At 31.1% G+C, this 27,587-nt stretch overlaps 2 protein-coding genes across 5 annotated transcripts in view; both read right to left on the bottom strand.

Moving 5' to 3' along the window:
• Positions 1-4,120: 4,120 nt before the first annotated feature.
• On the bottom strand, positions 4,121-12,918 carry LOC134714076 (uncharacterized). Of its 2 annotated transcripts, none has more exons than XM_063575334.1 (9): positions 12,840-12,918; positions 11,824-11,994; positions 11,120-11,280; positions 10,186-10,253; positions 9,723-9,822; positions 7,851-7,943; positions 6,968-7,095; positions 5,839-5,941; positions 4,121-5,116 (listed from the first exon to the last, which is right to left on the bottom strand). In XM_063575334.1, the coding sequence occupies exons 2-9, from the start codon at positions 11,974-11,976 to the stop codon at positions 4,669-4,671; spliced, it is 1,254 nt and encodes a 417-aa protein (XP_063431404.1). In that variant the 5' UTR covers positions 11,977-11,994; positions 12,840-12,918; the 3' UTR covers positions 4,121-4,668. The 2 variants fall into 2 exon arrangements, with proteins under 2 accessions (XP_063431404.1, XP_063431397.1); XM_063575327.1 differs by having other exon boundaries at positions 12,786-12,913.
• Positions 12,919-15,641: 2,723 nt separating this feature from the next.
• The window catches only part of LOC134714053 (mitogen-activated protein kinase kinase kinase 1-like), a 39,883-nt gene continuing 27,937 nt past the window's right edge, over positions 15,642-27,587 (bottom strand). For all 3 annotated transcript variants that reach the window (XM_063575309.1, XM_063575302.1, XM_063575316.1), the window contains 4 exons: positions 25,047-25,209; positions 24,145-24,276; positions 23,536-23,810; positions 15,642-20,907 (listed from right to left, as the gene is read on the bottom strand). In XM_063575309.1, the coding sequence (XP_063431379.1) occupies positions 20,749-20,907; positions 23,536-23,810; positions 24,145-24,276; positions 25,047-25,209 (729 nt within the window). In that variant the 3' untranslated portion in view covers positions 15,642-20,748. The remainder of the gene's footprint in view (positions 20,908-23,535; positions 23,811-24,144; positions 24,277-25,046; positions 25,210-27,587) is intronic.

The following is a 27,587-nucleotide window of genomic DNA, read 5'->3' as shown; positions in this document are numbered from 1 at the left end:
CAAAGTGTTAAAAGAGAAATCTTAAACCACACATAGAGACACTAGGTGGCCCAGATACAATACCATCTTTACTAAAATCAGCAGCAAACCAAGTTGTCCCTGTTGTTACAGACCAGGTTTTACACATCCCTGAACACTGGCGAAGTCCCACAATGTTGGAGAGAGCACATGAAGTTCCACTGAAAAAAATGAAAAGCACTAGCATCTTCTTACAGATTAGTATCTTTCATACATACAAGGGTTTAAGAACATATTGTATATAGAAACATAATTGACCACTTCGACACTTTATAAGTTACTTTGGTACATGCATGAGCATGAAGGTTGTAATTTTAAGTGGTTTAACTATGTAAAATCTGTGTTTAATGATTGTGGCTTTTGTGAACTATATAATTTCCGGAGCAAGTTGATTATAATTATATTAAAATTAATGTAAGGCAGCGTCTCCAGGACCAGTTTATTCAAAAATGGTTCTCAGATATAAACAATTCATCAAGGGGGGAATTTTATCTACACTTTAAAGGAGAGTTTTGCTTGGAACCATATCTGTTAAAATTAAGACGGGTCATAGAGTAAACATATGTAAATTAAGGGTATGTAATACAAAGTTTCCGATCGAAACAGGAAGATGGAGAAATGTACCACGAAATGAGAGGATTTGTCCACTCTGTAAAGCTGGTCTTGGAGATGTATACCACTATATATGTAAATGTACCAACTGTGAAGTTAAGGATTTAAGGGGGAAGTTCATACCTCCATATTATTTAAAATATCCAAATGAAAAAAAAGTACTTTGCATGCTTAAATATAGTAATAGTAATGTGCTGTCTAAGCTGTCAATTTTTATTCAAAAGGTAGAAAAGATGCTTGTCTGTAATAAGCACAAACTTATTTTTGAAGATGTATAATTTAAAAATGTATTCTGTTTGTATTATGAACTATGTTGTAATTAATATTGTGTATATAAATATGCTCCTGTTACGGCTGAGTTTTCTCTAATAAACTATCAAACTATCAAACAGAATCCGTAATAGCAATATTGCACAATACTACTCTTGCGATCTTCCGAACCGAAATCAAAACGAAACTGTCAAGTAGATATACTACTGTTGCCTTTATTTAAAATCATTGGAAGATTAGGAAAACAAATAACAAATACGTTTCGAAATGCCGCTTGTTATAAGAATATCACAGAAAAAAATACCAGTGATACATCAGCGTACTAACTCAACGGTCATACAATTTCAATCAGTTAAATTGAGGGGTGGAGCTGGCATGTCAGTTGACTGCTAGTAGTCTTATTATTGTCATTTTATTTATTTTCTTTTGTTACATCTTTTGACATCGGACTCGGACTTCTCTTGAACTGAAGTTTAATGTGCGTTTTGTTATGCGTTGCAATTTTGCGCCTGTCCCAAGTCAGGAGCCTCTGGCCTTTGTAAGTCTTGTATGATTTTTAATTTTAGTTTCTTGCGTATAATTCGGAGTTTAGTATGACGTCCATTATCACTGTACTAGTATACATATGTTTTAGGGGCCAGCTGAAGGACACCTACGGGTGCGGGAATTCTCGCTATTGGTGGTCTTCGGCTGTTGTCTGCTCTATGGTCGGGTTGTTGTCGCTTTGTCACATTCACCATTCCCTTTCTCAATTTTAATACTTGTAGATACAGTTGAAGCCAGAAAATTACACAGGAGTATACTGCGGCAAATCAGTAACCACTTAACAAGGGATAGACACATCGACAAAGGATACAGGACCTTAGAATTTATCTGCAGATATATCGCATAGGCGGCACATAACATTAAAAGGCAGCGGAAAATGTATCGTTGGTGAACCCTGCAGCGGAATTTGTATGCACAGTAAGGGTTCCAACAAACAAAATAAGATCAAGAGCAGACATTTTAGAAAAGATATGTGCACAACTACCTAGATCGAACACCTGAGGGTATCAATGAGATGGTTCAAAGCCTTGAAAAATGTAGGAAAGGAAAACAAAAACATTATATGCTAAGCAGGATCAAGAATGATAGAGGATTGTCTGATACCACATCTTCTTATGTATATGATCTACTCGACTCTCGACATATATCGTCAACAATACTTGAGGAAATAATAACCAGACCAGAGAAACAAGAGTGCACACACTGAAATGTATCGCCTTCTTTACTAATTAACTTTATGTTGATAGTCAAAGCTTTACTACAAGTATCACATAAACTAAATGATACAAGTAAATGAGGTCAAGGTCAGATAAACCAAACAAAAAATGCATGTGCACCTTACAATCATTCAATACATCAAATATAGTTGACCTATTCCTTATAGCTTGTAAGAAATAAGACTTAACCAAGAAAACTAAACTTTGACCAATGAACCATGAAAATGAGGTCAAGGTCAAATGAACAATGCCGGAGAGAAACGTTCACCTTACAATCAATCTATGCCTAAAACATAGTTGAGGTATTGCTTATAGTATCTAATAAACAAACTTAACCACAAAAACATAACAATGACCAATGAATCATGAAAACGAGGTCAAGGTCAGATGATACCTACCAGACAGACAGATATATACAACTTACAATCCTTCATACAACAAATATATTTACCTATTGCTTATAGTTAAGAAAAAACTGACCAAAACACAAAAACTGAGCAATGAACTGTGAAAATATGGTAAAGGTCAAACAAAATTCACAAGACTGACATGTATTTTTTTGCACATCATAAATTTGTTTCCAAACACCAAATACAGTTGACCTAAATAATTGCATGCATTAGTATTAGAAAAAAAGATCAAAACTCAAAATCTTTACCATGAAAATGAGGTCAAGGTCAGCTAGTTGGACATGTACACCTTACAATCATTCCATACACCAAGTATACTAGACCTATTGCTTATAGTATCTGAGATATGGACCTAACCAAGTAAACTAAACCTTGTTCACTGATCCATGAAATGAGGTGGAGGTCAAGTTAAAACAACTGCAGACTGTACATGTATGTATGTTTAACTGGAAGAAAATCTAGGTCCATTTAAAAGTAAAATACGGAAAAAATGGATTTATTTGTTTTACAAAATTTACTTCTGGATACTATCTTATGTTCACAAACAAGCTTCTGTCCATATTTGGTAAAAATCCAGTATAGTTTAAGAAAGTTATTTAAATTTAAAAAACTTTAACCACAAAAATGACTATTTGGACCCCTTTTTGGCCCCTAATTCCTAAACTGTTAGAACCAAAACTCCCAAAATCAATCCCAACCTTCCTTTTGTGGTCATAAACCTTGTGTTAAAATTTCATAGATTTCTATTCACTTTTACTTACGTTAGAGTGCGAAAACTAAAAGTATTCGGACAACGAAGATGAGGCCAACGTGATAGCAATATATGACGAAAATTTTTCAAATTTTGTGGTCGTATAAAAACTCATTGGGGCCTCTAGATTTTAATATAAACGGCATTCTTATTTTACGTTGGTTACCTTTTTGCATGGGTTTACATAATTTAGACATTTTCTTAATCTATCAACTAAGATCCAATGGATGTTCTGCGTTTCACAGTTATACTAACACCTAAAACTGAAAGTATACCGAATAGTTTAAATATCAGTGAGTAATGTTTCATTGTAAAATTTGTGTATCCAAAAGAAGACCTCCTCTGCAGATTTAATGTGAGCCTAGACTCCATGTTGAAGACTGTACCTTGACCTATAATGGTTTATTTTTAAAAATTGTGACTTGGATGGCGAGTTGTCTCATTGGCACTAATACTGCATCTTCCTATATCTACTTTAAACGCAATATATGACATATTTTGAAAACTGAAATATAAAATATTTTCTTTGCACCTTTTCTAACTGGTATAAACAAAACAGGTAGATGTCTGAGACATCTGCAAATAGACTGACATTTCAGATTTATAACTACTGGGTGTGGAAACAAGGAGTTTACAGCAACTATTTTGGATTCATTATAATTCATGGGATACCATGCAGCAATCTATACCTACCGTCATCCCATATTGGTAAAGAAATGGACCAAATATCATCAAGATTGTCACTGGATAGGAGATTTCAGATCTATCTTCTAGCTTAGGTCATTAGAACAAAAGGAAACACAATCAATTTTATTAGCACTCATTCTGAACAGTGTACAATGTGCACAATTTAATACATATAAATAAATTACAATTATTCAGCAGTCACTGTTGTCAGCTACACAGAAATATAAAACAAGGCATTTCTTAACAACTCAATATAACAACAGCACTCAATGATAAAATAATGAAATACACACTTCAATATGACAAATGAATAAGAAATAAACACTTTGTGTGCAACTTTCTTCAAACACAGGCAAGAAGAAGATTAAGGATTTTAGGATGTTGTCAAGCTCATTAAAATATCAGCAAATGCATGTTTCATTAAATCAAATAATAATACTGGCAACACCATAGCACACACTTTGATAACTTCTCCAATGAATGACATGCACTAGAAAGATGTTCTTTCTTCTCCCGAATTTGTGGAAGTTTGACTTTGTTAAGTCCAAAATGCCAACTGCAATGTGTGACCATTATCACACACTTCAATATGTGTCATTATCACAGACTTCTTTTAGGAATAAATCACATTTTATAAAAATTAAACACAACTTTTCTGTCACGTGTCTCGACAGTCCATCACCATTTTTCTAAATCTCTGTGCAGAACGTGGCCTCTCTAAATGAGGAGGTGGAGTAGGTACATGTGTAATACCCTGATCTGATGGCATACCTAAAGTCACAATCTGTGCTCCATTTATCCCTTCCTTCATTGTCATAACCGTACGTCTTCCTCTTACCTGGTTACCTGAACCAGATTTGAGTCTATCACCAGGTGAAGTAGAATTATCAGGTGACTGACTAACAAGTTTTATATCATGTGATGCCTTTAAAGGTCTATTTTTAGAAGTGGAAGACAATACAGTTGGGGAACCTTGTCTTGGTGAACTAGCAGCTTTTGGTTCTTGAGGATTTTTAGGTGATTCACAATCTCTGGTTATTATTGGAACAGGTGGGCTATCTATGTTTCTTATTCTTATTTTTGGAGATTCAATAGGTCCAAGTTTCCTGAAGAAAAAAATTAAAGCAAATTATAAAAGTAACAATGTTTAATACTCTGTTTTTACATCTATGAAAAAGTCCTCCATAGTTTAGATGTTTGTATGTTATTTGGGTTGCTTTTTTATTGACATTTTAATACTTCATATTTCCTTTAATATTAAACCTACAGAATATTTTACACCATTAAATTTGTGCTATTTCATCATTGTTTTGACACAGAAAAGGTGTCCACAATGTGGACAAGATCTTTTGGTGAAAGTGTTACCATGCAGACATGACAATACTCCCTTCATGAAGCTTTTTGTGTTAGACATATTGTTCTACATCAAAATCAATTCATCACAATTGTAAAATTTTTTTAGAGAAGGAGTAAAATAAAATAAATTGACTTTGCTGTATTAGTTGAGTATGTTTCATTTTTTACAGCATAACCACAGAATTTTTTTCAAGAATGAATCTATTGAATAATTATTTTAACTCCTAAATTATTTTTTTATAACCCTTTTTCAATACTTACAAATGCATGTTGAAAAATCAATGTATCTTAATTTACATGATTTAATGACACAAAAACATTTGCTGATAATGCATTACTTTCCAGTCAGACAAGTCGGATAATTTTTTAATCTAAGGTCAAACTGATATTTTTTTTTAATAATGCTGGAAGTTCAAGGGTGGATGACTACCCCCTTAAATAACTTGTGGTGATCCCCAACATATTTACTCACTTTATTGAAGCCATATTTCGAGGTCCTGTACTCTTCTTAGATACTGAGACTACAGTGTTGTTCAGCAGTTCTTTTTCCATCTTGGATCTTTCTTGTTGCAAATCTACAAACAAATTTAAGTATTCAAAAGTATTATTTTGTTCTTTATCAACTGTTTTTAGTAATAGTCTAAATTAATTTTGAAGTATGGATAGCCTTTGCTGAAAGTTACTTAATAATATAAATCATTTGAACTTGATAAACTACATCATTATTGTCAATAAAATAGTTACTCAGAAATTCTGTTAATTATCATACAATAGTGATTCACAGTTTTTTTTTTAAGAGGAAAGCATTTTAATCAAGATAATGCAGCAATTTTATAAAAAACAATTACTGAAAATACTGCATTTAAAATGTCTAGAAAACATTGGTAAATTAAAAAAATTAGGAATTTTAATTGAGTCATTTTGGATTTCAAATCATAAAGTCTGGCAAATATGAATGTTTCCTTACCCTTGGTTTTAAAGACTTAAAATTAATGCTAACCTAATATAGTAGGTTCTCTGGACACTGTACCCTGTTCTTTATTACAAACCTAATATTGTAAGTTCTCTGGACACGGCACCCAGTTTTTTTTTATTACTAACCTAATATAGTAGGTTCTCTGGACACTGTACCCTGTTCTTTATTACAAACCTAATATTGTAAGTTCCCTGGACGCGGCACCCAGTTTTTTTTATTACTAACCTAATATAGTAGGTTCTCTGGACACTGTACCCTGTTCTTTATTACAAACCTAATATTGTAAGTTCCCTGGACACGGCACCCAATTTTTTTATTACTAACCTAATATAGTAGGTTCTCTTGACACTGTACCCTGTTCTTTATTACAAACCTAATATTGTAAGTTCCCTGGACACGGCACCCATTTTTTTTTATTACTAACCTAATATAGTAGGTTCTCTGGACACTGTACCCTGTTCTTTATTACAAACCTAATATTGTAAGTTCCCTGGACACGGCACCCAGTTTTTTTTATTACTAACCTAATATAGTAGGTTCTCTGGACACTGTACCCTGTTCTTTATTACAAACCTAATATTGTAAGTTCCCTGGACACGGCACCCAGTTTTTTTTTATTACTAACCTAATATAGTAGGTTCTCTGGACACTGTACCCTGTTTTTCTGCCCTGAATTCTGCCTCATCATCAATACATTCATATAAGAATCTTATATCTCTTAACAATATCTCATTTTCCTCTTCTAACGTTGATCTGAAATCAACAAGAGAATGCATAAACAATATGGAAATAATTTTTAATAAAGATGCAGAAAAATTATGGCAATGAATTCAAAAGAGTTTTAATAAACAACAACATACAGGTTTCTATATGCAGCTAACTAATACAATAGTATTGGTTTAACTCATTGTTCAATGTGAAAATAAGAAGATGTGGTAAAGGCTGTTTGGTGACCTATGGTTCTTAACATTCTCATCATTTAGTCACTGGTGGATAATCATATCCATTTATTTTTAAAGATGTTGAAAAGTGTTAATCTTTGTTAGGGATTGTCTAATAAGTAATGTCATATCTTAATACATGTATTTTGCTTTTTTTTTTAGAACATGGCTTGGTTGCATAGTTTATTTTTATACTTGCTGTTAATAATAAGTTAGAATATAAAAAAGAATATGTGGTATGATTGCCAATGAGACAACTATCCACAAAAGACCAAAACAACAACTTTTACAAGACAATTAAAGCTTTAAACATTGTAGTGTCTATTGTTGTAGACTTTATGCTGACCTCTTAGCTGTCTAACTGACATAGCTAATCATATCTCTCTTAGTTTATTGAGTGTAGATAATCCTGTTAATCAGGATTTATCATAACTAAAGGCAGATAGATCCTAATCAAAGTCAGAGAAACCTTTCATGAAGATACATGTATTTCAAAATTGTACTGCTTTAAGAATATTTATATATAAAGACTTTCTCGAATGCATATAGCATACTGAATATTAGTACCTTAAATGTTGGACACATTCATCAAACTTCAGATAATTCAATTTATCATTCATTGATTCTATTTCTTCACTTAGAGTAGATGCAAAAGAGGCTCTGAAAAGAAATAAAAACAGGAAATATATTGGTGTATTTATTTTGACCTACTTTTGTTCATTCATATACAGGGATCTCCATGGCCTGTTTAACGATGGCGCCCCTCCATCGTTCAAATGTCTTGCGCCATCGTCAAATGACTCGCGCCATCGTTAAATTGCCTTGCGCCATCGTTAAACTGTCTTCCGCCATCGTTCAAAACTTCATCGTTTTTTGTAGCCCGACGCCATTTTTTTTATCAATTATAATCAAATGCATGTAATTGCATAACCCTTAGGCTTTTTATGTTATAATCCAATACAGTTCTAACGCCTGAGGGTTAAGATCGCTAATCACTTGTACCTGAGCTTGGACAGGTAGATCAACAAACCAGACAGGAGAATAATATCTGAGGATAGACGACCAATTGTCGAATTAATCAACTAAGTTTCAGCAAATGATTATGATAATTTAGATTAAATAAATTAATTAATAATCCAGTTACAAAGAAAATAGTTTAACAAGTCGAACACGTGCTTTATTTTCACTTACGCAATCAGCATCCCCCTTTTTAAGAAGTACAAAATAAGACGGAAAACAGTAAATATTATTTCATCGCAAATAACTCGAGTACTGCTGTAACGATAATTAAAAATTACGTTAAAAGTTTAAAAGTAACAACTTAAATATTTCCTGTAAAGAAATATCGTATCGTTATTCCGAATTCATTTTGTATGTTACAATCAAATTGATACATCAGCGTTTCCGGTTTATATTCAGACTCGAAAGATGCATGTTGCACAGCATCAATTTGCCAGATAAAGTCATTAAAAACCTCTTCATTTGTCAACGTTTGCTTTACAAATCTCTTTAACCTTTATCATAACCCGTACGAATCGTTTTGTTGTTGCTGCAAATCAGCCATACCGGTAATGGGTTCAGTGTCCATGAAAAACAAGCTCCACATGATGGCACATCATATGTTTTTTAACCGCCATAACTATTACCAAAAACACAAGAAATCTACATGGGGACCTTCATGACAGCTTTTGGTCATTCTCGACTAAGGGGGGACCATGAGGACTTGGCATTTGAATGGTTAAAAACGGCAATAAATGAAAATATTGAAACTTCTAATTCTATAATGAAAATTCAAATAAACATAATTTAAATAAGCAATGAATTTATATAGCATGTTCACCATTCCTTGTATGGAGGGATAAAATACTTCCGATGATGCTACACTGTACAGCGTAGACACAGTTTGTAATGGTGAAAGTTCCTCCATGGTTCAATTTTCATCCATGGAGATCCCTGATATATATAAGATATATCATTAACAATTATAATAATGAAAGGTATTCAAAAAATTGTACAATCTTACTTGTTTTACATATTTATTAGTTACCAGAATCTTTTTAAGCTGCAGGGGCCTCAGCGGTCAAGTGGTCTAGTAGTCTAGTGACTGTATCACTAGCCTCTCAACACTGAGGTTGTAAGTTTAAAGTACTTGGCATGCCATGTGTATCTGAATCTAGCATGTGGCAGGTGTATGATTTGACTAAGATTATCAGTTTTCCTACTGATGGTCGGTGGTTCTCTCTGGGCTTCTTCCATCAATAAAAATTGACTGCCACAAAGCCAATAGTGTTTAAAGTGGTGTAATATGCCAATCAATTATTCAATCAACCAATTTTAGAGTTGCCAATCACGGAAAACTTTAAGATTTAAAAATTCCAAAGGAAGGGTATATATATTATAAACATATAGTCAATTATAATGATATATTATATAATATACCTATCACTACCGGTAGGACTAGTTATCATAGGTGTATCTCTTCCTTCTCTAGAAAATGCTGAACATGGTCGTGCAGAGCCAGGCCTTCCTGTTCCAGGTCCTACAGTATTAAAGTTTATGTTTACAAAAGCACAGTCACAAAGCATCTTTTTAAAATAAAATTTTGCAACACATTTACTTTTATTTTGTGCTTGAACTGTTGTTAATCATATAGCAGAATATATACACTACATATTATAGAAAATTTAGTTTAAAATCTATTTCAAATATACTGATCAAAATAGTGATATGTTCATTTTCTATACACAAGTTATGTTTATATGATCATAGAATTTTGGAAAAATTTCATTCAATTTTCTTTTCAGTAATATTGTTTTTATAATAATGTGATTTTAAATGATTTATACATTTGCTTAAATACTAACTTGAGCAATTTATTACATCATCAATTACATGGACTTACTTGCACTATCTAATGCATAATCAATCACATCCATATTATATTTTGTGTTCAACACCCTGTCAGGATTCCTGAAATAAATTTGAAAACAGAATTTTATAATGATCAGTGTTTTCCTTATTAGTTTGTGCAGAATGCCATCCAAATGAAATGTGAGAGCATACATCATTTGGTGGATAGTTGTCTAATTGTCAATCATACTAAATCGCCTTATTTTTAAGTACAATGAAAGTAACAATTCCTTACATTCCAGAAAAATACTGAGTTTTGTTGTCACTCATGTTTTCATAGTTTGAGTATTAACTGTATCCATATTATATAAGTTTTTTTGTGTCCAGTGGCAAGTATCACATGCATATCTGAATAATAACATGTTACTAAGATATAAACCATGATTTGTACTTGACAGACATGTTGTGTGATATTATTAACCAGCTGTCTAACAAGGTAAAAAGGTAATAATGTGTAGAAAGATATAACTCTTTTCACATATCATTCTTACTCTGATGTGCTTGTTTGAAAAGAAGCAAATTTTAAAGGTCTATAGGTTTGACTGAGAAGAGGATAAGTCCTTAGTGTCCTGCACAAATGAGTTGAGCTTACGAATAAAGTGCACCCAGCAGTACATGAACATAAATATTGAAATTAACAAATCATTTACTAATGAATATAAAAATTAATCATTATTATCATTGATTGTACCTTACAGACATCATATACCTTCATGTCTATCATAAATATCATTGGACCTCAGATTTTGTTATTTTCAAACATTTATAAAACATGTGAAAGCTAGAAATGTAGAGAATCTTTTAAACAAGAAGTTCTTCTGTGTTTTATGCAAAATGTTCTCCATCAATTGTTTCCATATCAGTTTATCCAATAGAATTAAGAATTAACCCCTGAAATTGTTAATTATTCCAATATTTTTACTTACATTCCTTGATTTTGTGCTTTTTCTTTCACATTATCAACAAAAAATTGTATTTCTTGTATCAGTCTACCACGAAGCCCTGGGGGTTCTGGGAGAATTTTAGCTGGCTGCATATCATCAGTTTCATATCTGTAATCTCGCCATATTTCTAACAAGGTATCAATCTGAAAAATAGTATCCATGTACAAACCTCAGTTCTAACATAATGTTACCGGACAAATGGCTGTATTAATTTGTTTTTAAAGCAACTGGTTGTTTCCTGTGATTGTCTTGTGTCATTTTGTTTTAGCACTATTAGGTTGTCTGACAATTTCAAGTACTATCAGTTATTTATGAACCATTTTCCAAATGGTATTTCCGATCAATTTTGTTGCTTAAATTTGTGATAGTTAAAATTAAATTGTATGAAATTTTACATGGTAACAAGTTTATGACAAGTTTATGATCCCGAGCTGATCAATGGTCAAGACAGGTGTCATAATTTGACTCTTGCAACAGTGACTAAAGGCCTCAAAATCCGAGCTTAAACCCTGATTCACTGATAATGTTATTTAATATAAAAAAGAAGATGTGGTATGATTGCCAATGAGACAACTTCCACAAGAAACCAAAATGACACAGACATTAACAACTATAGGTCACCGTACAGCCTTCAACAATGAGCAAATCCCATTCTTTGCTTTACAAATTACAGGACATCATATTACCTCTGCATGTAGTTCTAAACTCTGATCCACCAATGATTCTCCTAACATATTTTTGATTTCTGTCTGTTCATACGGACTGACATGCTGTTCCACTAAACTCCACAGGGAAAGTGGTGGTTCGTAAGCTTGAAGATCAAATGGATGCTCCTCCATTTTTCTCTCTCATTTAACCTGTTTAAACAATGTAATGTAAAATTCAATTTAATAGACATTTTATAGAATAGAACATACTACATGTGTTGTTTTTGTTTGATTGTCATGATAGTACAATGTAGCTAGACTCCATTCTCAAATTTATTAGTACATTGTAGTAGTGCAAATCCACTTAAAATCAAGTCTGCTGGAACTCATCACACAAAATGTGTCTTATGATTTTTTGGCCTATTGAATCATTATATTTGTTTATGAAGATTTTATGTTTATTTACAAAAATAGCTTCTTTAAGAGAATAAATTGTAAAATTTGACACCTTTAAATAAGCTTCTTACTTCATGTACTTCTTATGATATCAGAATACAGAATGATATCTCTTTTGTTGTGATTCAATAATGATTCAGTATTGAAGAATACATGCTGCTGTGCATATGCCATTGACATGTAAATGTTAAACAAATGAGAATTAATTAGCAGAAGAAGTTATATATACAGTTTGGGATTAAAAAAAAAATGGGGTAAAATTTGGAACTGTGAGGTGATTTCCCTTTCCAATGATTAACCACTTCTATTGTCGACTAAATAGATATATATTTCATCCAAAGGAATATCCTTTATTGAAATTTTATATAAATATGTAAAAAAAATAATGAGTTTCGAAACAAAATGGTTAAATAAAAATGTTGTCATAGTTGTTAAGACAACGAAGCAGACGATTTTGCCATTTTTTGGGCACTTGTGTAAGAAACAAAGATACAAGAACTAAAGGTTATCAGATAAAATGGTCTGGATGTTTGATTTTGACTTACTCGTCATATTAATTGATTGTAAAAGTATAAAAACCATCAAAATCTGATAATAACATCTATTTGATTTTCGCAACTACCGTTAACAAATCGTCGCCATTTTGGAATGCAAATTGTAAGATAAAAAACCATTGTCGGTATAAAATCCGGAACTTTAAAACTCTATCTATCTTTCTCCCGCATTGAGGAGCACACAATCCTTTCTTAATTTTTAGCAGTGTACATATCACCATAAAATTCGATTACATGGAGAGATTACTCACACCTTCTTTATGTAGATCCCTCCAGCGTAAGACACACCCTTTACAGATTGTGTAAAGGGTATTTTTATCGTCAAGAATATGATGAACAATGTAAATAGTGTATAGTGATATTGGTGGAAGATATATTTTTATTCATGATGTGAAAAACCAATACTCGGAAGAGGTGTGCCTACATTGGCAGAATATATATTACAGATACAGTTCCCTTTACAGATTAGCTAGTTTTTAAAAATGTTAACGTTATTTTAAAATTAAAATGTTGAAAAGAAATCCTCCACCGGAATGTTGCATATTCACAAAAACTATTTACAGAACTTAATGATATGTGTGTTTTTTATGTATTGTTACTTGTTGTTATTAGATTGCCTTTTTAGATCTGATGTTATTCAGCGACTGATCCTGTGATGTTTTATATTTCAGTCAGGTAAATAGCTCTCGTACAGATCAGCGCACATGTTCTATAATAACAATAGAATATAAAAATATTTGATATTATATACAGACACAATCATTGACTGAAATACAGCCTCCTAACTAGGGACACATACAAATTGTGGCAGGGTTAAAATGTTAGCTGGGGCTTTGTAATATCTAAGAAATTGAAGTAACATCCCAACACAAGAACTATTAAAAAAAAAAATGAAAAAAATATAAATCCCTATTGATTGTATATATGAAACCAGACTTTAAATCAAGATGAAAATTAATGGACCACTAAGCAATAGATAAGACAAACTCAGGAGCCTGGTATTCACTGGTTGTCATTAATTAAGTGCTGGATGCATTAATAGATTTTTCATTATTTGCTGTTTTGAGAAAAATCATATCGTTGGTTTTCTCTTTTAAACAGCTTCAGATTTTTTTATTACAGGACCTTTTATAGCTTATTATATGGTATGGTTTTTATTCCTTGTTGAGGGCTGTTCATTATCCTAAAGTTGTTGTCCTTTGATATCTGGTGGATATCTCACTGGTAATCATACTGTAAACTGATCCAAACTAATCAGTTGGTGAAACAAAGACCTTTGCACTACATGTGAGATATGTTTATATGTTAACATATAGATTATTAATACATGGCCTTTTTCATATTGGCTACAGGTATCATCCTGAGACCCCCATATAAGCCCGAGAAATACGGGAAGTAACTTGCACAAGAGGCACTTTTATGGGTTTTGTGCACGAGATGCCCCTGGTATGGGTTATCACCCTGTGTGGGAAATTATGGCTTGTGTACTTCTGCTCATTACACATATGCAAAAGCTTTCATATCAATGCTAAGTATATGATAATGTTTGTTTAAGTCTAAATAATAATAATTTGAATATACTGATTGTGAATTTTTTTGTTCAATTTCAGAGTTTTTAAGTAATCTCATAGATTGTTTTATTGCTAGATATTGATTATTTGATGTGTATATAAAGTGTTGGCTATTTTTAAGTCAATCGAAATGTAGCAGTTTAAAAAACTATAAGCTTATTTATATACATACTTTCTTCCCAGTGAGTTTTATGAACTTAGAATTTTCTGATTATTATGAAAATGTCTAATGATTCCTAGCTAATTAATGTCACATCAATGAACCATACTGTTCTACTGATAGACTGACACAATAACCAGTAATTGAATTTGTATCTGCAAAGTACATGAACAATGCAAGAATAATGGAAAATAAATAAAATATACTAATTTTGAAGTCTTGAGTTTGACACACTTTGGGTCAAAGCTCAAAACAATTGAGGTAAGACACTAACATGACATTATTATGAAAACTGCATTGTTTAACAACTTTAATAACTTAACAAATTTTCTATTCTCAGTCTTACAAACCATATATCAATATAGTACTCAAAACACCTGGTTCAGTTGTCCTTTGTAACCTTTTAGTAATCATTATAAATATACTGGCTGTTGTCTGCTCTATTGTTGGGTTGTTGTCGCTTGGACACATTCCTCATTTCCTTTCTCAATTTTATAAACCAATAACAGACATCCAGTTGTGACCATACAACTTTCAATAATTGACAAGAACAATTTACGGTACTAAGCTCTTCAAACACTGCATTTAGGCAGGAAGTGCTTCAATAAATTGTACAGTTTTATGCTAGCATATAATGACCATGATTTCCAAATCTAATGAATCAGATGTATAAATGTTCATATACCAAATAATATCAGCTTAGTTCATTATCTGTACTGTAAAATAAATATTTCTAGGACATTATTTCTTTAAGTATATATATGGAGACAAAAGGGCTATCATCTAGCATATTCCACATAAGTAAAGTCATCCTCTCATCATGATTATAAACACCAAGCTTGACGAACATTGACCTATAGGAAATGATTATTTATATTTATAATGCATGACACAGACACATCAACATACCAGTACTCCATGGATGCTATGTAGTCACTCCATTTATTTTTGACGGCTCAATATTTAAATGAGTAAAATCCTTGCATTATTAATCTGTTGTTGAAAAAGTAAAATGTTCTGCTGTTACTATTAAAGTATGGCTTGATAAAAACTTCTGAATTCTACCATAGTCTGATTTTATACAACAGGGAAAAACAGTAGCAAAACACAACAATATGATTCTTCTGTAGAATTTATTTCTATAATACATGTAACAACTAATTGGAATAATTTTCATCCAATTAAAAAATATATCTGACAAAAATAAAACCTAAAACCACATAACATACAAGACTTTAGAAAGAAAAGTTTTACAAAATAATACAAATCATATTTTGGTACTGTGAATCTACGGAATGTACTAGGCTACATCAATAGATTTTACAGAAATTTTTGTTGATGGAATTTGACCTTTGACCTTTAACATTTAAACTGACCTTTACATTTCAGAATTTAAGTAATATCCTTTCTTTTTAATTTCACAACAGGTTCTATTAGAAATGTAGTAAATAATGCTGATATCATGAACTTACTTCAGAGCTAAATATTAAAGTATTGAAACTCTTCCAAAAGGTCAGAAAAATTCTGGTATTTCAAAAAAAAAAAATCTACAGAAAAAAAATTGACTTAAATAATTGGCCTACAGAAGTAAAACAATCAGCACCAATGTAACATCAATTTGGAAGAATTTAAAGTAACTATAAACTTGTTGGATTTTTTTTTTTAATAAGTTTGATCTTACAAAGATATTCACTCAATTAGTAAACAAGATATTATTCCAACATCTTCTTGTCATGTTCTTTGAATGTAAAAGTCAAGTGTAAACTATCAAAGGTGTATTTCGAAACAGGCCAATGGTCATTAAATGCAAAAAGGTTATGAAGATGAATTATTATGCATGATTGGTGAAGGAAATGATATTAGGCTTTGAATTGACTGGCCTAGTGTTGACTAATATTTAATTACATAATGATTATCTTTTCATATAAACAACATTTTTATTTAAATGAACTGTATCACGTATCTATTCTTATATTGAAGAAGTTTATAGATACTTTTTTTTAATACAGAATGATGGTCTTTCTTTGAAATTAAAAGTTCTTCTGTCAAAGGTATTTTTCAGACATTTAAAGCATGAGCTACTAAATCTAAAAATGCATTATATCAAATGATTAAAAGGTGGTCGATATAAAAGAACCCCTACTTTAGCATAAAATAAAAGAACCTAAAATTTGGCTTTTAACTTTTTACTGACAATTTTGTAAGTGCTTTGATATCAGTAGCATTAATATTCAGTAGTCTTTGAACAGAGTACAATTAAATCACATAAATTCTTGGTTATATATATTAAAGTCAATATCTCTTAGGTGGGTAAGTTGGCATAGTACAAAAGTCAATTCATTCAAGCAAATAATCTTAGGTGGGTTAATTAAAAAGTAAAATTCTTGGTCAGATAAAAAAAAGTTACAGGTGGGTAAGTTAACCTAAGTATATTTTTGGTCAATATATTAAAGTAAGTTATCTTCGGCAGGTAAGTTGGCAGAGTATAATTAAATCACAAAAATTCTTGGTCATATATGTCATAGATACCGGCAATAATATTTGGTGGGTAAGTTTACAAAACCCAATTCTTGGTCATGTTCATTAAAGATAATAATCTTAGGTGGGTAAATTGCAAAGTACAATTCTTGGTCATGTACATTTAAGATATTAATCTTAGGTGGGTATATCAGAGTACAATCCTTGGTCATAAACCTTAAAGATAATAATCTTAGGTGGGTAAATTGTAGAGCACAAATCTTGGTCAAAAACCTTAAAGATAATAATCTTAGATGAACAAGAAATTATTTGGTGGGTAAATCATGAACAAACAAAATAAATAAAAGCATAAAACATGAAATTACAACACACATGTATTTGTTTACAACATTAAAACTACAATACCAGTAATTATCATAATAAGACATTCTATTTATAATAATAAATTGTTTCTTTCCAGATATGTTTACTAATTCATAAGTACTACCTCATTTAAAGGCTTGAACTATTCTGATTTTATCAAAAAGGTTTAAAGATCCCATTTCCTAAACAGCAGCCAATTCAGTATAAAAACAATTGTCTTCAAAGCCAAAATTATTACATGTATAAAAAAAGATTACAATGTAACCAAAAACTATTACATGTATAAAGAAAGTTTACAAAATTACAATGTAACCAAAAACTATTACATGTAAAAAGATAGTTTACAATGTAACCAAAAACTAATGCATGTATAGAGATAGTTTACAATGTAACCAAAAACTATTACATGTATAAAGATAGTTTACAATGTAACCAAAAACTATTACATGTTTAAAGATAGTTTACAATGTAACCAAAAACTATTACATGTATAAAGATAGTTTACAATGTAACCAAACACTATTACATGTATAAAGATGGCATTCAATACACTTCAAACTGATACATGTACAAAGATTGCTTTTCATACAGACAAAAACTATCAAAAGGTATAAAGCTTTGATGTCGTTTATAAATAACCCATTCTGCCATCAGTCATAAAAACCTGAGAACTTTAAAAAAAAAATGTTTCTTAAAACAACCAATTTCCTGACTATCTATTGCAAAATACCCAAAATTTGGGCAATCGTCAGATAAAAGATGCTGTTGACCTAATAATGACTTTAACATAAATTGTATGCAATATTAAATTTTTTTTTACATACAATAATTAACTGCAAACTGATTTTTAGTGGCATAAATAGCCACTTATGAAGGAAGACTTACAGATATTCATAAAAAAAAATATTTACATTATACAACTTATTTTATGTTATCCATCTTTTAAAATGATTGATCGTTATTGCCCTAATTAAATTATTTAAGCCATTTCTTAAGTCTATGATTTTTAACTTTACTTTTTGAATGATTAAAACCATGTTCTCAAAATTAAAGTCCATTCTTTTATGATCCTCCCAAAGTACATATAAAGATACCAACTTTCAATGATGATATAATGTCTTTTGTTGCAGTCTTCTGATTGAATGACGTGTAAAGGGGAATGAAGACAGTTATTAATTAAGATTGCCACATTGATTGATTGTTGATTGCCTAACATTTAGTGGAAACTAGAATACTAGATCATGCATATTCAGAATGTAACTCCTGAAATAATTTTCAATGCTTAAACTTCTGGGAATGGTTCAAAGGCACATAAATTTGATTTTCATTCAGACACACTAATAAACACGTCCCTTTAATTAAGATTGTGACATCCACAGTATTCTATTAAGGTAAGCATGATGGGATGGTTAATGATTAGAGACAGATCGTTGAAATATATCGTATTTCAAATAGTTTTCATATGAACAATGTTTTCATGGAAAACATTATATGATTGAAAATAACATACAGTAATGTAGAAAAAAAATTCGGTAGAAAACTTGGGTAATTGTTGCTCAAATCCTTTAGTATAAGTCAATCCAAACTAGCACTTTAGTGAAATTAGTAAAGATGTAAATAGTTTCATATGATTAAGCAGGTCTTATACTGAATAGTGACAACAACTTTGTTTAGAATGTATAGAATTAGGGGAATTGATATACACATTTGGGAAAGAAATTTAATACCAGTTGAGTTAACAGATTAAAGTTCAAATAAATATATAAGGAGAATAATGATGACCAAACTGATGAAATAAAATTAAGTGTGCATTATTCATTTTATTTGTATTCAGAAAACATTCCCAAATGGCTAAAAACAAAATTATGCAAAGATAAATGCAGCATATCTTACTACTTTATCTAATACATACTAATTAATACGTATATATGCACAATAAAAGTAGACACAAAAATTTAGCAAACACTATATTCTGGCAATTATTTCCGTTGTCAAGAATTTTGTCAAATGGAAGACTCTAGGATGTAGGGCTCTCAGTCACTTCTTGCATGATCTTAAATTCTTATTTAAAGGGTGATTTTTATGTATGGAAATTGCCCCAAAACAGTGATGTGGTCTTTTTCTAACATTGTATCACAGTTTTGAAAATGAAAATGTTTCCTTTCATGAAAATAACAACAAACATGTAAAAATGATGATTATATCAAAACTATTATCTAAACAGACTACAGATCTAACTACCAATTAAAGACTTGTTACTAAAGATTTGTTACAATAAAGCTTAACTATATACACAGATTTTGGCATTGAGAATTGATTACATGACTAGATAAGATACAGTGAAACCTGCTTTAAAAAGATGCCAAATTCAGCAAAACAGCCATTAGGTCATAAAATATTTACTACTAGTACAGTAGATTGTACAATAAAATCAGTTTAAATAAAAAAATGAAAATGGTTCATTATTTGAAGTTGGAACATCAAAATGGAACAAAATTGAAAAGTCTGAATGATTTGGTATCACATCCATGTTGATAATGACTAAAAGTTTTTATGAAGATAGCCGTCTGTTGTCTCCATTAAATTTTCCATTGACAGGTTCCACTGTACAAAATGACTTTGTAAATATTACTATGTGTTGTAATGATTACTATGTTGTATTATATCTCATTCATTCATATTTTATTATGCATCATTAAATACTGTACAGTGAGTAAAAAAAAATGCTTTCTTTATAAAATAAATAATTTACAAATTGTAGTAAAATATATTATCTTATATATAAAAATACGATTCGGAATAGAAAAATTCACAACCATTTCTTGAAACTATAAGGCTTCTTGATTCAATTCAATTCATTTCATATAAAAATATTTATGATCTGTCTTTTGCAAATGATGGCATTAATTCTTGGTATGAACAAATTTTCTGGCCCTGGAATTAACTATTGTATTACTTATCCTATAATCTTAATTCAATAAAAAAATATTGTGACAAACACAATCTCTTAATTCTGTACAAACATATTAATTCTGATTTTATTCAGCACTCATTTAATAAGTCCTCTACCCAATGTTTTTTTCTTTTACCAATTTAATGTAAAAACATCATGCGAAAGATATGAGCGATATGTTGTAAATATCTCAGCTTTGTATTATATCACCAAAATATATTAGCACTATTATATTGGTAGAAATACAACACAAATTTTAAATTGGTTCTTGGAAAAAATATATTCAGCACATTTCCAAAATTAATTAACCTTTTCCAGTAATCTTTGTTTCATTTAAAACAAACCCTTCCAATGTCTTTTATTTTTGAAAATATGTGCTTGTAATGAAAGCAAAAATAATCATTTCATTCTATAAGTGTGATATTTAATTTATCTTATTGGTTTATAATTAGTGAACACAGGATGTAGCAGAAGATCCTTTGCTGAGGGTCTGTCCTTTTTATCTGTTTCAAGACATCTTAAAGCCAGATCTTTGATTGGTGGAGACAGATTTTCTGGGATTGGAGGCGGAGTCATTGATGTGGCAATCTAAAATATCAAGGCAAACATGTAATTGTAATACAAAAACACATTACAAATTTTTGGGTGTAAGCATTCCTGATGAAGGCAACACCAGAAAAACTCACACTAAAAAACATGTATGAGGTTTATGATAAAGAAAAACTTATTTTATTATTTGCAATCTGACAACCTATTTCACTTTTCTTAAGCTGCTTAACAAAACCTAAGCTCAAAATTACACTTTTAACCTAAAACGGTACAATTATAAATGTAAGTGTTGTTATTTCACTAAAGTAAAGAGCCCATACCTTCATTTTAGACATAAAAATTCAACTTAACTCTTAGTAACAAGATATAGAATAATTTTTCTTATTTCACTTTTTTTGTTGTTGAATTTTATACAACAACAGTGCACACGCTGAAATGTCTCGCCTTCTTTACAAATCATTGATATTATGTTGATAGTCTAAAATATAAAGCTTTATTAAAAACTATCACATAAACTTAACATTAACCAAGATAACTAAACTTAGACCAATGAACCATGAAAATGAGGTCAAGATCAGATGAACCATGCCAGGCAGACATGTACAGCTAACAATGGTTCCATACAACAAATATAGTTGACCTATTACTTATAGTTTAAGAAAAATAGACCAAAACACAAAAACTTAACACTGAGCAATGAACCTTGAAAATGAGGTCAAGGTCAAATAAAACCTGCGCGATTGACTTTTTGATCATAAAATATTTCCATACACCAAATATAGTTGACCTATGGCATACAGTATTAGATAAGAAGACCAAAACTCAAAAACTTAACTTTGACTACTCAACCATGAAAATGAGGTCAAGGTCAGATGACATTTGCCCGCTAGGCATGTACACCTTACAATCATTCCATACAACAAATATAGAAGATCTATTGCATAAAGTATGAAAAAAACAGAACAAAACACAAAAATTTAACTATAACCACCGAACCATGAAAATGAGGTCAAGGTCAGATGACATCTGCCAGTTTGACATGTACACCTTACAGTCCTTCCATACACCAAATATTTTAGCCCTATTGCTTATAGTATCTGAGATATGGACTTGACCACCAAAACTTAACCTTGTTCACTGATCCATGAAATGAGGTGGAGGTCAAGTGAAAACTGTCTGCATCTAGGTCTTCTACCTTCTAAAATATAAAGCTTTTAAGAAGTTAGCTAACGCCGCCGTAGCCACCGCCGTAGCCACCGCTGTAGCCACCGCCTGATCACTATCCCTATGTCATCTTTCTGCAACAAAAGTTGCAGGCTCGACAAAAATCAAAGCAACTAAGATGGATGTCTTGAAACAAGTGAAAAAAATCCATGTCATAAACCATCTAAGAGGTCCCCAAGTACAGAAACAATGACCTTCTCACGTAAATAATTTTAAATTGATAACAAGAGTACACACGCTGAAATGTCTCACCTTCTTTCTTAATCATAGATATTATGTTGATAGACCAAATATAAAGCTTTATTACAACTGTCACATAAACTCAACATTAACCAAGAAAACAAAACATTGATCAATGAACCATGAAAATGAGGGCAAGGTCAGATGAACCATGCCAGGCTGACATGTACAGCTAACAATTTTTCAATATAACAAATATAGTTGACTTATTGCTTATAAATTCAGAAAAACAAACCAAAACACAAGAACTTAACACTGAGGAATAAGCCATGAAAATGAGGTCAAGGTCAAATAAAACCTGCGTAACAGGTATATAGATTATAAAATATTTCCATACACCATATTTAGTTGACCTTATGCATAAAGTATTAGAAAAATAGACCAAAACTCAAAAACTTTGAGCACTGAACCATGAGAATGACGTCAAGGTCAGATGACACCTGTCAGCTAGACATGTACACCTTACAATCATTCCATACAACAAATATGGAAGACCTATTGCATATAGTATAAGAAAAACAGACATAAACACAAAAACTTAACTATAACCACTGAACCATAAAAATGAGGTCAAGGTCAAATGACACCTGCCAGTTTGACCTGTACACCTTACAGTCCTTCCATACACCAAATATACTAGCCCTATTGCTTATAGTATCTGAGATATGGACTTGACCACCAAAACTTAACCTTGTTCACTGATCCATGAATTGAGTTTTGAGGTCAAGTGAAAACTGTCTGACGGGCATGAGGACCTTGCAAGGTATGCACATACCAAATATAGTTATCCAATTACTTATAATAAGAGAGAATTTAACATTACAAAAAATATTAACTTTTTTTTCAAGTAGTTGCTGAACCATAAAAATGAGGTCAAGGACATTGGACATGTGACTGACGGAAAGTTCGTAACATGAGGCACCTATATCCAAAGTATGAAGCATACAGGTCTTCTACCTTCTAAAATATAAAGCTTTTAAGAAGTTAGCTAACGCCGCCGGATCACTATCCCTATGTCGAGCTTTCTGCAACAAAAGTTGCAGGCTCGACAAAAATCGCCCATTATAAAGGATGGCAAATCTAAGAAATAAAATATCCCAGGTGATCATATTTTGTATCTTTATTTATTTGAACCTTCTACTGCATCTTTTTATCCAACGTAATACAGCAATATTTACTTATCAAATATAATATTTCACTTACTTTGAAAATAAGAGCAAGATGATTAGACACTGCCTTTGCATCCCATGGTGGATTCGTGCTTGTCATCTCAATTATTGTACAACCAGTGCTCCATATATCACATGCTCTGCCATACTCTTCACCTCTTAAAACTTCTGGCGCCATAAAAGCTATTGTACCCAATAATTGTCCCTGAAATTCTCCAGCACCTGTTGTTTGAGAGGCCAACCGAGCAGCTGCCCCAAAATCTCCTATCCTTAACCTTTGACCTGTGCTGTCTACCAGCAAGTTAGCACCTGAAAAAAATTAGTCCGCTTAAAACAATGCTTTTAAAATATTTGAGTTTGTAGAAAACAAATTCACATAGTATTTCCAGATACTAGTCATTACATTTTGTCATATGGGGGCATCCAGTGACCTATGGTGGATAGATGTCTCATCAGCAATATAACCACGTTTCTTCATTTTTTTTAAATATCTAATTACTTTTACAAAAATTAAAATCTGAAAATATATTAACTTGGCAAAGTATACAGATATGCAGAAAAAAGTTCTTTGCAAATCAACTAACTGAAATTTAGATAAATACAAAAGTTTTCTATACCAATAAATATAAATCTATACTGTTACCTTTCAGATCTCTATGGAGTATATGGTTGTCATGGAGATATGCCAGACCTCTGAGTGTTTGGAATATATAACTGATCATAACATCTTCAGAGAATATACCATACTGACTCAGTAAATAGGAAATGGACCCGCCTGAAATAAATAACATAAAAGTATACCATGTGTTTCAAACTATAAATTCCATGTAAATCAAGGACAAATTTAATCATTGCTATCTGCTTGGAATTAAAATATTGTATAAAGCTTATCGGATATTTTGAGATTATTGTCATACTGGTCTGGTTTGAAATTGGCAGTCAATACATTCAAATAATGGTATTTTAAGCATTAACTAAGGAAAATTAAAGCCTCATTTGAAGATATGATAAACTCCTGAGGGGGGGACAGGACCTTTATCGGGACTCCGGGGTCGGATGTTTTTAAGCTCGGGATTTTGGGATTGACCCTTTCGGGATCCGGGAATTCTTTTTTCAAATTTAGGGATTTCACCTTTTTTAAGCCCGGGATTTCGGGATCAGGACCCCTCCTATCCTCCCTCACTCCTGTTTAGATGTACACCATATTGTAAATTTTGTCTACTATTTACTCATTGTCAATGCTAAACACAACAATATTCTGTAACAACATTGGTGTAACACCACTTGCTATGATAGATTCTGAATTTATTCAGCAGTTTCAGACAAATACCTTGCCCAACCACCCTAAAATAAAAACCTAAAAATCAGTGATATCAACATATATATTGGATCTTTATGTTGAATTTTGAATTTTGATTGGTTAATGTTGAGTGGTTTCAGAGGATCTGCATATAACAGATACAAGATGACTCCATCAACATTGACCAGAGAGAGAAAAGAGTGATTCTGAGTACAGCTATTTAAGTGTTCATATCTAAAGACTACCTGGCATCCATTCTAAGAACATATTGAAGTGACATCCTTGTTTAGTGGCCCCTAGTATTCTGACAACATTAGGATGATTTAGTTTTGCCATCATTTGTATTTCTTCTGATATTGTCTCTACAACCTTCTCCTGTTCAGAAGCACTATTTCTACAGAATGATATCTGAAAATATAAACATAAATATGTACAGAAGCACTATTTCTACAGAATGATATCTGAAAATATAAACATAAATATGTACAGAAGCACTATTTCTACAGAATGATATCTGAAAATACAAATAGAAATATGTACAGAAGCACTATTTCTACAGAATGATATCTGAAAATACAAATAGAAATATGTACAGGGGCACTATTTCTACAGAATGATATCTGAAAATACAAACATAAATATGTACAGAGGCACTATTTCTAAAGAATGATATCTGAAAATACAAACATAAATATGTACAGAGGCACTATTTCTACAGAATGATATCTGAAAATACAAATAGAAATATGTACAGAGGCACTATTTCTACAGAATGATATCTGAAAATACAAACATAAATATGCACAGAGGCACTATTTCTAAAGAATGATATCTGAAAATACAAACATAAATATGTACAGAGGCACTATTTCTACAGAATGATATCTGAAAATACAAATAGAAATATGTACAGAGGCACTATTTCTACAGAATGATATCTGAAAATACAAACATAAATATGTACAGAGGCACTATTTCTAAAGAATGATATCTGAAAATACAAATATAAATATGTACAGAGGCACTATTTCTACAGAATGATATCTGAAAATACAAATAGAAATATGTACAGAGGCACTATTTCTACAGAATGATATCTGAAAATACAAACATAAATATGTACAGAGGCACTATTTCTAAAGAATGATATCTGAAAATACAAACATAAATATGTAAAGAGGCACTATTTCTACAGAATGATATCTGAAAATACAAATATAAATATGTTCAGAGGCACTATTTCTACAGAAATGATACCAATATAAATATGTTCAGAGGCACTATTTCTACAGAATGATATCTGAAAATACAAATATAAATATGTTCAGAGGCACTATTTCTACAGAATGATATCTGAAAATACAAATAGAAATATGTACAGAGGCACTATTTCTACAGAATGATATCTGAAAATACAAACATAAATATGTACAGAGGCACTTTTTCTAAAGAATGATATCTGAAAATACAAACATAAATATGTACAGAGGCACTATTTCTACAGAATGATATCTGAAAATACAAATAGAAATATGTACAGAGGCACTATTTCTACAGAATGATATCTGAAAATACAAACATAAATATGTACAGAGGCACTATTTCTAAAGAATGATATCTGAAAATACAAACATAAATATGTACAGAGGCACTATTTCTACAGAATGATATCTGAAAATACAAATATAAATATGTTCAGAGGCACTATTTCTACAGAAATGATACCTGAAAATACAAACATAAATATGTACAGAGGCACTATTTCTACAGAATGATATCTGAAAATACAAATAGAAATATGTACAGAGGCACTATTTCTACAGAATGATATCTGAAAATACAAACATAAATATGTACAGAGGCACTATTTCTAAAGAATGATATCTGAAAATACAAACATAAATATGTACAGAGGCACTATTTCTACAGAATGATATCTGAAAATACAAATAGAAATATGTACAGAGGCACTATTTCTACAGAATGATATCTGAAAATACAAACATAAATATGTACAGAGGCACTATTTCTAAAGAATGATATCTGAAAATACAAACATAAATATGTACAGAGGCACTATTTCTACAGAATGATATCTGAAAATACAAATATAAATATGTTCAGAGGCACTATTTCTACAGAAATGATACCTGAAAATACAAATATAAATATGTTCAGAGGCACTATTTCTACAGAATGATATCTGAAAATACAAATAAAAATATGTTCAGAGGCACTATTTCTACAGAATGATATCTGAAAATACAAACATAAATATGTACAGAGGCACTGTTTCTACAGAATGATATCTGAAAATACAAATAGAAATATGTACAGAAGCACTATTTCTAAAGAATGATATCTGAAAATACAAACATAAATATGTACAGAGGCACTATTTCTACAGAATGATATCTAAAAATACAAATAGAAATATGTACAGAGGCACTATTTCTACAGATTGATATCTGAAAATACAAACATAAATATGTACAGAGGCACTATTTCTACAGAATGATATCTAAAATACAAATAGAAATATGTACAGAGGCACTATTTCTACAGAATGATATCTGAAAATACAAACATAAATATGTACAGAGGCACTGTTTCTACAGAATGATATCTGAAAATACAAATAGAAATATGTACAGAAGCACTATTTCTAAAGAATGATATCTGAAAATACAAACATAAATATGTACAGAGGCACTATTTCTACAGAATGATATCTAAAAATACAAATAGAAATATGTACAGAGGCACTATTTCTACAGATTGATATC

This window comes from Mytilus trossulus, chromosome 1, assembly GCF_036588685.1.
Source record: "Mytilus trossulus isolate FHL-02 chromosome 1, PNRI_Mtr1.1.1.hap1, whole genome shotgun sequence".
Classification (NCBI taxonomy): Eukaryota; Metazoa; Mollusca; class Bivalvia; order Mytilida; family Mytilidae; genus Mytilus; species Mytilus trossulus.
This window is presented reverse-complemented; position numbering and strand designations above follow the sequence as displayed.